The sequence below is a fragment of the Vidua macroura genome, chromosome 6, assembly GCF_024509145.1.
Source record: "Vidua macroura isolate BioBank_ID:100142 chromosome 6, ASM2450914v1, whole genome shotgun sequence".
Lineage (NCBI taxonomy): Eukaryota > Metazoa > Chordata > Aves > Passeriformes > Viduidae > Vidua > Vidua macroura.
The window spans coordinates 10470559-10482336 of record NC_071576.1 but is presented as its reverse complement, the minus strand read 5'-3'; the positions used below and the strand labels follow the sequence as shown (position 1 = coordinate 10482336).

The window sequence follows — 11778 nt, the reverse complement described above, 5'->3', positions numbered from 1 at the left end:
CCATGGGCAGGCATGTGCTTGTGGAATCGGGCACCATCCTGGGACACATCACTGACACGGAGGGAGGCAGACCACCCCATGGCAGGAATCTCCACCTGGTCACCCCTACGTGTATGAATTTGCTGTTGGTGAAGCTTCATTTTTAAAATGCATTAGCAGCTTGAGGTCACTTACAATAGAGGCTTTAATTAATGCAGAGATCAATTTTTGTCAGTGCACGAGCAGAGCACAGGCTGTACTTTTCCTTCAGGAGCCACGTCCGCTCACTCGTACAGAACGCGCCGCAGGGATGGAGGAGCTCTGCAGAAACAAAATGAAGCACCAGAGTCAGTTTGCAATGCCGGGGACCAAGAGCTGCTGGAAAAACAGCTGTATTTGTGATTGTATCCGTGATTGTATCCATGACTGCTGCACGCCGACACACACAGACAGCCCATGGTGCAGGCAGGGCAGAGCAAAGGCGTTTGGTACATAAGTATCTCCTGGGATCCTGCCTAAACAAGGAATTTAATTCACAGACATCCTTGGTAAGCAGCACATCAGATGGGTGGTTTGTATCACTGAGGCTGTGCACACAGGTCTGGGCACCTGATGGCTTTGTTTTGCTTCTGGTCCTGAGTGTCAGGGGTCCCCCACTGTGACAGACTAATTCAAAATGCATTAGTGTTAATGGCAAGATCTCAGGAGTCATTGCTTCCTAGGGTGTCAAAAGAAAAAGCAACCTGCACACTATTAATGGACACCAACTCATAGCATAGTGCCTTCCCTTTGCATGATACAGCCACTCAGAGAAGTTGTGCAAACCCAGATTGTGGCAGAGTCCTCAAAATATCCCTGAGCCTGAAGAAAGATTTGGCTCAATGAATTTATTTTTTTATATCTCTTTCAGCAGGAGGTAGCAGTGGCGGGAGGGCATTTGGCAGGGACCGGTCACACCGGAGTGCAGGAGCTGGCCAAGGCACTGCGGGGTGGCAGCTCTGGCCGTGTCCGTCAGCATGCAGGGCTCCGCACTGCTCGTCCTCACGGGACTGCAGAGCAGGGACTGCGTAAGAAACAGCAAAGGAGGCGAGGCTGAAAAAATCTGAGGGTTTTATCTATGAGAAAGCATCAATAAACCTGCATGAACCTGTGCAGTCAGATGACAAAAAAGTGCTGCAGCTTATTGAGGAGCAGGGAAAATATTTGCTGCAAGGACAGGAAGGGGCTGATTCCTTAGTCCATGTTCCTCCTCTGGCTGGAGCACAGCACTGCAGCTCCCGCTGGCTGAGCACGTCCCGCTGTCTTCTGCTCCTGTCCTCAGCTAACCCTGCCGGCAACGCTGGCCTGAGCACCAGGCACCGCTGGGACCTGCTCTTGCCAACGTTTGGCTTTCCTGGGCATCCCACACCAGGCCTGCAGTTGATGCCTGGTCTCGTCATCACCCCCTGTCCCCAAACACATGTTTAGGACATCTTGCAAGCCCTGAGATTGTGCTGGCACTGTGCCTTCCCTCCTGACTTCCTGACGTGGTCCTGTGTCCATGGAACCCCCTCCCCTCAAGCAGAGCCCCTCCAGCCCACGCTGCCCTGCCAGCACCGAGCCCAGGACACGAGAGCAGCTCTCTCCCCGCAGGAAGGGGCTGCCCTGCACTGGGCGAGGGTGGCAGCTCTTGAGCCCATGAGCTGCCAGGAGCCCCAAGGCTGCCAGGGAGGAATGTTAAGGGGAAGCTGAGAGGGGAGCCACATTTACAGGGGTGCAAGCAGGCAGAAGGGCGGCCAGAGCTGCTGCCACAGCAGTGGAAGGCAAGGGTTGGGCAGCTGAACACTGATTTTTGGATTGTCCTCCTCCCTTCTGCCTGCCAGAGCCGCTTCATCCAGAGCAGATGGTGCAAACTTGGAACACAAGATGCTCCAGTAGCCTGGCATGCAAGAATGCCATGTGTCCTTTTTGTTTCAAAATAAGCTAAACTCAGCAAGACAAGGGTTTTGGTCATGATACACCACCTTCCATTCACTAACACTGCTTATTAACTGCACCTCAAGGTGCAGTTCAGTTCCCACAGTCATCTCTTCCCTCAAACACTTTTCTGCTTCTCAGTGCCAGTTCTCAAGGTTTTCAAACATCTACTTTCTCTCAGGCATGCCAACCTGGTGCTGTGCAGAACAAGGGTGCCTGCAGCACCTCCAGCATTTCCACACTCAAGTCCCTTCCCTGTGGCTTAACTGTGTTAAGCACTTACCCTGCAAATTAAAGCCAGCTTTTATGCACCCCCCTCTCCAACAGATTGCACCTATTTAGGAAGCTGTTTATCCTCAGCACACCTGTTCTGTAGACAGATGGTGGCAGATGAGTTTAGTTCTTGGGTGGCAAGTGATACCATGACATATTCCAAAATACTCAGCTTTTAGGGGAAAAGATCTGTGCTAGAAGTGACCAACTGTTCCAGTGAGTAGTACACCCACCACTCCAGCTTCAGGATCTGATGTCATACCTCTGTGAAAATGGAATGAGGAGAGAAACAGGCAGACATCAAATTACCTTCATTCCTTGCATAGCTCAATTCCTCTCAGTTATAGACTGGTAGCCTCCAGGGATAAGAAAGTGCATTGACAGAGAATCATTTCACCTGAATTTCTGCATTTATGGAGATTTTCCTGAGGGCTCAAGAGGACTCTTTAGGTAACTAGAATCAAAATCCATATGGGAAAAGATGATCTACAAAGGGCTGTGGTGGAGGACTTGGGAAGGTATTCTGCTTGGCCAGACTTAAGCAGGGAAAAAAAAAAAAGAATAATGTATTCATATGAGCAATTAATTAATTTTTCTAGAAACATTCTCCTGCTTAAATTATAACCAAGCCCTGGCACTGCTGAGTGCTATGATTTAGTGCCCCCATAATTAAAGACTTTGTTGTCATCCCAAGCCCTCACTGTGCAGAGAAAAATCAGCTCAAGAGCAGGAGAAATGTTTTTTAAAAGTCAAAGGCTGATTAGCATGAATACTTGTGAGAAGGCTTCCAGCACACAGCCCTCAAATCTCCTGTCAGCTATCACCCCATCCCCAGGGCAGAGTGTGGGTGCACTTTTCCAAGCCAACTCATCCCCGTCTGCCCAGGTAGGTTTGGTCAGGCAAGGATCAGCAGGGTCCAGAACACCCAGCTCGGCCTTTCCTGTGAAGGGCGAGACAAACCAAGAAGCAATTCAGGAACACCTGGCACTCCACAAGGGATGAGGGATACTTACCTAGGACACCGTAGAGGAGATGTTGGCACTGTCTAGCCACACTGGACTCTGTGGTGCATGAGGAGAACTGTAAAAAAAAATCCCTATACAAGGGGCTGGACCATTCACACACCAATCCTTGAAATGTTCCTAAGCCTTTCCTTGGGAATACTGCTTTGACAAGTGAAAATTATTTATTGTTTTATGATATTTAAGATGCATGAATAGACCCTGCAGCCTCCTTACCATGCTTCAGCTGTCAGTAACAAGTCATATAAATAATTTAAATAGGAATTAATAGGGCCAGTAAATCAACAACATGACAACACTAAAACAAACTGAGGGCACAAAGTTTCAGTGCTGTATTCCACCAAAAGGACTTCCATGGCTCCTGAACACTCATTCACCTTCAGCAATATGCACCTTTCTTGTAGTGCTTGGATATGGAGCTCCAAAATACCTTCAGTTCATGTCAAATGTCCATGTGAACAAAGTGAATTTACCATGAGACTGAAGCAAGTGTCAACAGTAGATTGTTTTCAGATGTCAAGACAGACAACTATAAACTTTAAAACCTCCCTCTTCTGCTTTATTGACATGTAAATTGTTCAAAAATGTTCTCACAATTCAATAATTACAAAGACTTAGACTTACATTAAAAAAGTAAAAACCAGAAAACCCCCAAAGCAGTAGTGTCCAGCTCTAACTGAGCCCCTTTATCAAGAATCTGAGAAAAAGAGCAAGTACTGTCGAACACTTAACGTAACAGGATTAAATGTTGACTAGAACACTCAGTTTAAACTAAAGATAAGTGCACGTCCTATACAGTGTTTCAGAAAAGAACATTAGCCATTGGTATATCATTAGCCCATTTAAACTGAATTTTAAATAAGTGACATCCAACTGTCATAAAATTGGCACAGAAGGCACACTAGTGTGACAATGACAAACTGGATATGCCAGCCACTGAATTAATTACAAGCTTTTAATGAAACATGGTCACAAATCTTTGAGTACTAAATGTATAATACATGGAAGCATGAGATTAAATATACACGCAAAACATCACCGCACGTGGGCCATTGCAAAATATACAGGAGTGTGTTGTGCATTTTTCTACATGATCAATACTTGATTAATAATCATGGGGTCTTCATGCAGGTGAGGATACAATTAATGAGAAAAGCGGCACCCCCAGTTACACATCCTTCACATTCCACTTTGGTAACCAATGAACAGACTGATGTTTTAGTGCGATACAGTCCCTTGGGTCAAGCAGACTGCGAGGGCAATGTGTCCACAAGAAGGCTTGCTAGCTAAACAGCGTAGTGTGTCCTTACACCAAAACCCAGGAGAAACAACTTCTCAGGAGGAGAAAGGCAGGAACAAGGAGTATGATTTTTTTCACAGCAGTGTTTTAAAAGCCCTGACTAATGACTGATGAGGACTAAAAGCAGGGAATGGTAAAGAGATAACTGTCAGTAGTCCTATGTACAAGACTTTAAAAGTTGGTAGAAAGATAGAAAGACAGTTATGCAGCTGTATATGTAATGGCTAAATGAATTAAAAGGCCACAAAACTATAACCAGCTTTTCTTTGACTTCCTGGTGATTCTACTGATGTTGGAAACTACCTACAGCTTCCTACCATTCTCCTTAAGATTTAGGAAAAAAACAGTTACAGGAAAAAGGGAAAAGTGTATTCATCTGAGGATGTAACTAGCCCTGCTCACATTTCCTATTTAGAAGTCCAAATTCTGTCTAAAAGGATTTCCTGCTAATCAGACATTACATCATTCTATAGAAAAATAATATTCCTGATACTGTAGCAACATTATCAGTAACTCTCTCTATTTCTCTTTCACCATAAGAATAAGACTATTTACTGGTGGCCTTAAATGCTCCTATGCAATAAAACTGTGTCACAGCTGTGCAGAAAGGAATCAACCGTAACCGAGCAGTGAACAATTCTGCATAAAAAGCTCAACCGCTATTAGTAAAGAATTTTCTTCATTTCCATAGTTTGTATCTACAATCTGGATATATAATTATTCTTGTACAACCCTAGAGAGTCTGTGTCAGTCTTGGCACTAGCATCTGAGACGGCTTTGCCCTGCTGTTGAACACCATGGAGTAGTGGATGACAGGAGCTGGAATGGCGAGAGCGGTGGCATTACGCATCACAGGTCGACTGGTCCAGTCCATCTAGTGTAAGCTGATTCCTATGAGGAGAGTTGGGACTTGGGGGACCACTTGGATTTGAGCTGTTAGATGGAGTAGAGTGTTTGGTGGAGTCTGAATCAGGCTGTTAATGAGAAACATTAAAGAATTATGTTTACTTGAAGTGAATTCTTTACACTCAAAAGCTTTCAAAGGCACTCAAAAATAAGAGTGAGCAACATCTACGAAGCAGTGTGCATTAGATTATTCCACAGTTAAACATTTGAGCAATTACTTCCATTACCATCAACAGGCTCTAGTGCAGTCCTAAAGGTGACTTTCTGACACAACTGGAATTATGGTAAAATATGTGGAAATTGCTACATCTCTTGCTCCTCTCCTTTAGCCATTGCAAAGCTTTCCTGATGGAATGCATCTATTTGTTCACTGTTTAGAATTTACCAGCCTGCAATTTTTATAGCCCAGTAGTAGCTTTACCTGCCCATGTAAACATATAAAAACTATGGTCAAATCATCTTCAGTTTGGTGAAGAGGAAGGAAACAAGCATCATGAACTGTTTAAAAAACAGCAACAAGCCTGTGATGTGCCTGACAAATGAGTGAAGGCAGCCAAGAATCTGTCTGGAGATCTGGGAACAGAATATACTTAGTGGGTACGTCCTACATCAATATCTAATAAAGACTACCCACAGTTATTTCCCCAGTATGAGATTAGTTGTTGGATATTTGCCTTCACAGGCTGGTCTCACTTCAACAGGATGGCTGGCAAGTTTCCCACCATTTTGGCATGTTACAATTCTGAGCACTGCACAGATTCACAGCTAATGAAATACTGCACAAAAAAAAAAAAAGAACCTGTTACCACTGCAGCAGGTTATTTTGAAGAAAGGGAAATATATACTTAGCAAATAGATTGAAAGAAAGGTAACATCCTTCAAGAATGCTGTTCAGAAGATTTTGCATGGCTTGAACGAAAATAAGATAATCTATAACAAGATTATCCTAACAGGATCTGGTTCATAAAGTCAAAAATCATGGGAGAAATAGTATAAAGCCAAAAGGTGTTATTAGACCCTCTTTCCAGTTTCAAACTACTATTTTTTAAAATTTAACAAGTCATAAAAAATTGTAAGTGCTACCAAGAAGAGAAAACATTGTAAAAAATCCCTTTTGAAGTGTACCTCTCATTAGTCATGCCTACAAACAACAATTACCACTAGAGCACGGAATATAATGGAGTTTGGGAAGGGTGAGCAGAATAACTAACATAGTCCACCATAACCACCTTTGAAAACCAAGACTGTTTCAAAAATACTCATGTTTAGAGATCCCCACTTTCATGTGCTTTTAATGGCTAACTGAAGGTTACAAAGGAAGTCAGACCACAGGTGCCATCAGAACTCTGGACTTGGCATGTGCTAAGGCATCCAGCAAAAGTCTGGCTTCACAAAAACATGCTTTAAAATTCAGAGCATTATATGGGCAGGCCTGCAGCTGGGTACCAAAAAGCACTAAAAATATCTTAATCAGGACTTTGCTTCCCAGGAATAATTCCTAATGCTTTCTTTGCACAGACAGTGCTTTAACAAAGCTTAGAAGAAAACACATGATAAATCACAGATACAAAAATCATCTATCTTCTCTATTTAGATTCAGGAACATCAGTTTTGTAGAGCCAGGACATTTTAAGTTTGGTGACTACTGGCACTTACTCTTATTCTTGCTAAAAGCAGTTTTATGTATTATAAATTTGATTCTTTCTCAAGTTACATGACAAAAAGTCTTCCTTAAGGCAGCACAGAAAATTACTTAACTAGTCATATTACTTTGCTATTCTATGCTAATATCCCAGAGAACATTTTTAGGAACTTTGAGGACATTTCAGCAATTAGTCAAATTTCCGTTGCCTATAAAGCTTAATCGAAGACATTACACTTCTTAAAATATCACCATAAGAAGATCTTTTCACAGCTTTGCTTTTGTGCTAGCATATCTAACTTGCAAACATGTATTACAGGCTGGGAAAAACACTTATGGAAAGAAAACATCTCCATAAACATCTCTGTGAAGTATTTCCTTGGGAATGTAATTTATTTGAAAAAGAGAACAATCTACGTCAACAGGATATCGTTGGTCTCCATGTACAGAAGGTGTTTTACCTCTTTGTCAAACTCCTGGTCAGGGTCAGACATACTCCGGGAAGGCATGGCTGCTCCCACATCACTGCCACCTGGAGAGAGAAAAGGACAAAAGGCACTTTACAGCTCCTGTTGACATCACAGATTACAGCTCAGAAGCGAGCAGCTTGCTCCCAGCCTTACCTGATGAGGGCCATGAGATGTAGGTTTTGTTTCTCTGCTGCTGCTGCTGCCGTGACAGGTTAGCTGAAGATGGACAGGATTTTTCATCCTGGGCAGGAGGTAGGACACTCTACAGTGTAAATGAAACACTTTGTTAGCCAGCAACAAAAGCTATCCAAGAAGAAGTTGTTACTCATGAAAACTTTACTGTGCTTTTGAAGCTATTACAACCCAGTGTTGGTAGAAAAACTGAACTTACTTGACCACATCCACATATTTTCAGTAACAGACACAAACCCTGAGAAAGACAGAGAAAGAACTAAGCCCCATAGCAGCCACTGGAGCCTGTCAGCCAGTAAACCCTGTATGAAGGGGCAGGGACTGTACTAACAGCTCCACTTTCCTTCCTCCTCCTGCTGAAATGACAAATGCCTGACCCATATCTGGGCTATCTGAGAAAGACAAGAGAAAGCCTGACTAACAGCTCTAGCATGGAGGGTACATACAGAACATAAAAGTGTACCTTTACGTCTTCCTCTTGTAGATTTAACACTAAAATAGCTCATAAAATGCTGTATTAGTTAAATACAAAATAAAATTAATGCTATAAAGCACTGCAAGTCATTTTAGTTACATGCATTTTAGTTGCATGCATTTTAGTTACCTCCACAGAATTAATTTTTTTCCCCCCTTGTTATTGCTCTAAATTGGTGAAGTGCCACAAGCATACCATATTCCAGTTCCTAACAGTTTGTAGCTACTCCTACCCTTGCTAGGGAAGCAGAGGAGGGACAGGAAGAGGAAGAAAGCAGAAGGGAGCCTTGCAGTGAGGAATGGTCACTCTGGAGAGAGATTTCAGCAGAGATAGAGCTCATGTGATAGACGTGCTCAAAGCCTGTTGGGGGTGATACCAAGAGCAGAATGTTGAGAGGATGAGGGGAAAGGAAATTCATTCTGTTGTTTTAAGACAAACAAGAAAAAGGAAGGAGGAGACACTGATTATATACAAAACTATTAACAAGCTCCTGGCAGTGGTATCTGTCTTTCAGTGTCTCATTCATAAGTCAGCTAACAGTATTTCCTTGCACAGGATTTAGAAGCATTGCACAGCAGGAAGGTTCACCTTTCTCAAAAGGATTTAAAGAAGAATTCGGTACAGGGATAATACTTGAGCCCATCCAGCTCTTCACAGCTTTTGTGAGCAAGAACAAATGTACATATGTATCCCTCCCTTATAAATATATTTTACCAGTGGGAGGTCCATGAGGACCTGCATTCCATCTCCTGGTCCCATGTGAGCCACGTGGTTGAAATTTGTTGGGTTAGAAATCATCTTTGACCTTAGCTCAGGGTCTCTAAGCATTTCCCTAAAAAACAAAGAGTGATTTTTACTATTAGCATTCCCAGTCTCTGCATGTCATCATGTATATTCAGTTAATGTTTTACAAATAAATTCTTACCGCCTTTGCTGTAACCGCTCTTCCTCGGGAACCTTAAATACGAATCTTCTTTTGCTCCTGGTTCGAAGCATTTGCTTCTTGCTATTGTCAGAGGTTTCTGGTACACTGAGGCCAGCTCCTGCTGTAACAGCACAAACTAATTTCAGACACAGAGGTTCAGGCTGACCCAGACACATTCAACAGAAATTTAATCTAGTGCAAAGGTAACATGGTGAAAATTAACCCGTTAGAATGAGTTCCACGTTTCTACCCTTGTTCAGGACTCACCTGAAAACTTGTTCTTGAAATATATTAACCTTGGCGGCTCACAGTTAAGGAGGTTCAGTGTGCCATCCATGTTTAATGGTCTGATCTGTTTTGAGGAAGGAGATAGAGAATTACCTCAAGTCTAGCATACACTCTGAAGAAACACCTCATTTGAAAGTAACCCTATTAAGTTCAATATTCAAAGAAAATTACTTACCCTTCGCAGGCCAATAGTCTGGACCCATTCCATAGTGTTAACGTCAAACACATCAACACCATACTCGCTATACACTGTTACATATGAAGAATTGCAACCTGCATCGATGGAAAAAAACCAGAAAACCCTAATGTCATTTCAGTAGTGCAGAACTGACAAACATTTGAGCAGATTTCAACAGTTACAAGTTTTCTACTACGTGCAAGATACATTTTAAAACATACTTTTCAAAGCCCCGGTTTCAAACAGATTTTTTGGTGAGAATAGATTTGATAATGACAACTACCAGCGCTATGGAAATATTTAAATTTGGCTCTTTCAGTATTTTTAAAACTTCACATTGCCATTTCATGAAATTGCAAAATGGCATCTGAAGTTTTCAGATGCATACAAATTTGCTAGGTGGTAGAAACTGAGCAGCTAGCTTTGCTATGGATTACTTCACTTCAGAAGAAGCAAACTAACTACACATCTGCTGAGTACAGAGGAGATGAGAAAGCCACCATCTGTGAGCTGGGTCATGAACTCATGATACAGATCTGCTCTCAATTTCCTTCCTCTTTTGCTTACAATTTTCTAGCTTTAGATATTCATGTATGGGTTACTTTCATCAAGTCGACAGAAAAATGTCACAATGCTTAAAGCCCGTAACTCATCTTCTCTTTTTAACTTTTTTTTTTTTTTTTTTTTAAGCATAAAAGGCATCAGCAGACAAGTTTATTTTAGGTCAAACAAAAAGCAGAGATCTCTAGAGCTTTGTATCAACATGCTTCTGCTCATGTAAAGACTGTCTCCTGATATAAAAAGCAGTTACTAGAAACTTAAGGGACTTAATACGGAGAAGATGCTTCAATACACAAAATGAAAATAACCCAACAGGACACTAAACACAATCCAGAATTTTCTTAGAAGAACTGAAGTATAGTTGTGGTGCTATTTTTAAAATTCATTAAAAGAATGCCTTGGACAGCTATCATAAAAATGTAAACCAAAAGTGATTTATGGTCAAGCATCTATCACATGCGGTCTTAGCTGGCTTGGATGTTCAAATCAAGAGGGAGAACCGAGCATCAGGCAGAAACACCATCTGTAGCCAGAGCTGATGAGCTTGACCAGATCTCAAGTGGTTCCCAGAGAGCGGTGTCAGTGCCTGCACTGGGCTTGCCCATGCTCCCGCCTCCAGACCAGCTGGCTCCAAGGCTTTGCACCGGGCTGTGCGGGAGCCAAGCAGCCCTAGGACACCCACCCACGCTGGCTCAGCACAGGACACCAGCACCGGGCTGCTGTAGGGGCATCCCTGGCGTAGGGTAACAGCTGGGCTAGTGCTCACCCTGCCCTCTCTCGGGGCAAGGGTACTGAATGCCCCACACACAAATTCTCTGTTTTAGCCCAAAACCTCTCTACAACATGGTGTTTTACCACAGCAGAATCACTTCCACTTTGTTGGTCTCTCCTACGAAGACTGGCTGAGAGGGTTGGGGCTGTTCTCAGCCTGCAGAAGAGAAGACTCTGGGGAGACCTTACAGCACCTCCCAGTACCTGAAGAGGCTACAAGGGAGCTGGAGTGGGACTTTTTACAAGGGCATGGAGTGATACGACAAGGAGAAATGACTTTAAACTGAGAGTGGGTTTAGACTAGATATTAGGAAGAAATTCTTTATTGTGAGGGTGGTGAGGTACTGGTACAAGTTGCTCATGGAAGATGTGGAAGAAGCTGCTCCATCCAGGCTAGTACTCAAGGTCAGGCTGGATGGAGCTTTGAGGAAATTGGTTTAGTAGAAGGTGTCCCTGCCCATGGCAGGGGAGTTGGAACTAGGTGATCTTTAAGATCCCTTCCAACCAAACCATTCTGTAACTTTACAACCTCCTGATGGGATAGTTAAACCCACCATCACTAGTGACAGACACTAGGACTGAGAAGGGAGGAGAAGTCTAATGAAAAGGGAAATAATTCAGTTTCCTTTGGCAGCAGAAAATGTTGCTCTTTCTAAAAAAACAGCCTGAGGCCAGCACCACTCAGGACTGCACATACAAGAATGTTATAAAATAGTTTACAGTAAGAACACTTCTAATAATAACAGACAAAACCATTAACTAGCAAGTCTAGTTTGCTGAAATGCAAAAAACTGTAAAGCTGATTAAGGAAAAGAATACATTAGTTTTAGCTAATAGTGT

At 42.8% G+C, this 11778-nt stretch overlaps 1 protein-coding gene across 7 annotated transcripts in view; it reads right to left on the bottom strand.

Moving 5' to 3' along the window:
- Positions 1–314: 314 nt before the first annotated feature.
- Positions 315–11778, bottom strand: part of CDC42BPB (CDC42 binding protein kinase beta) — a 93889-nt gene continuing 82425 nt past the window's right edge. For 3 of the 7 annotated variants that reach the window (XM_053980769.1, XM_053980772.1, XM_053980773.1), the window contains 7 exons: positions 9604–9701; positions 9408–9492; positions 9141–9258; positions 8930–9047; positions 7702–7810; positions 7540–7610; positions 3765–5504 (listed from right to left, as the gene is read on the bottom strand). In XM_053980769.1, the coding sequence (XP_053836744.1) occupies positions 5373–5504; positions 7540–7610; positions 7702–7810; positions 8930–9047; positions 9141–9258; positions 9408–9492; positions 9604–9701 (731 nt within the window). In that variant the 3' untranslated portion in view covers positions 3765–5372. Of the gene's footprint in view, positions 1043–3764; positions 5505–7539; positions 7611–7701; positions 7811–7939; positions 7979–8929; positions 9048–9140; positions 9262–9407; positions 9493–9603; positions 9702–11778 lie in introns of those variants that run through there. The other 4 variants (XM_053980768.1, XM_053980770.1, XM_053980774.1 and 1 more) reach the window with 3 other exon arrangements.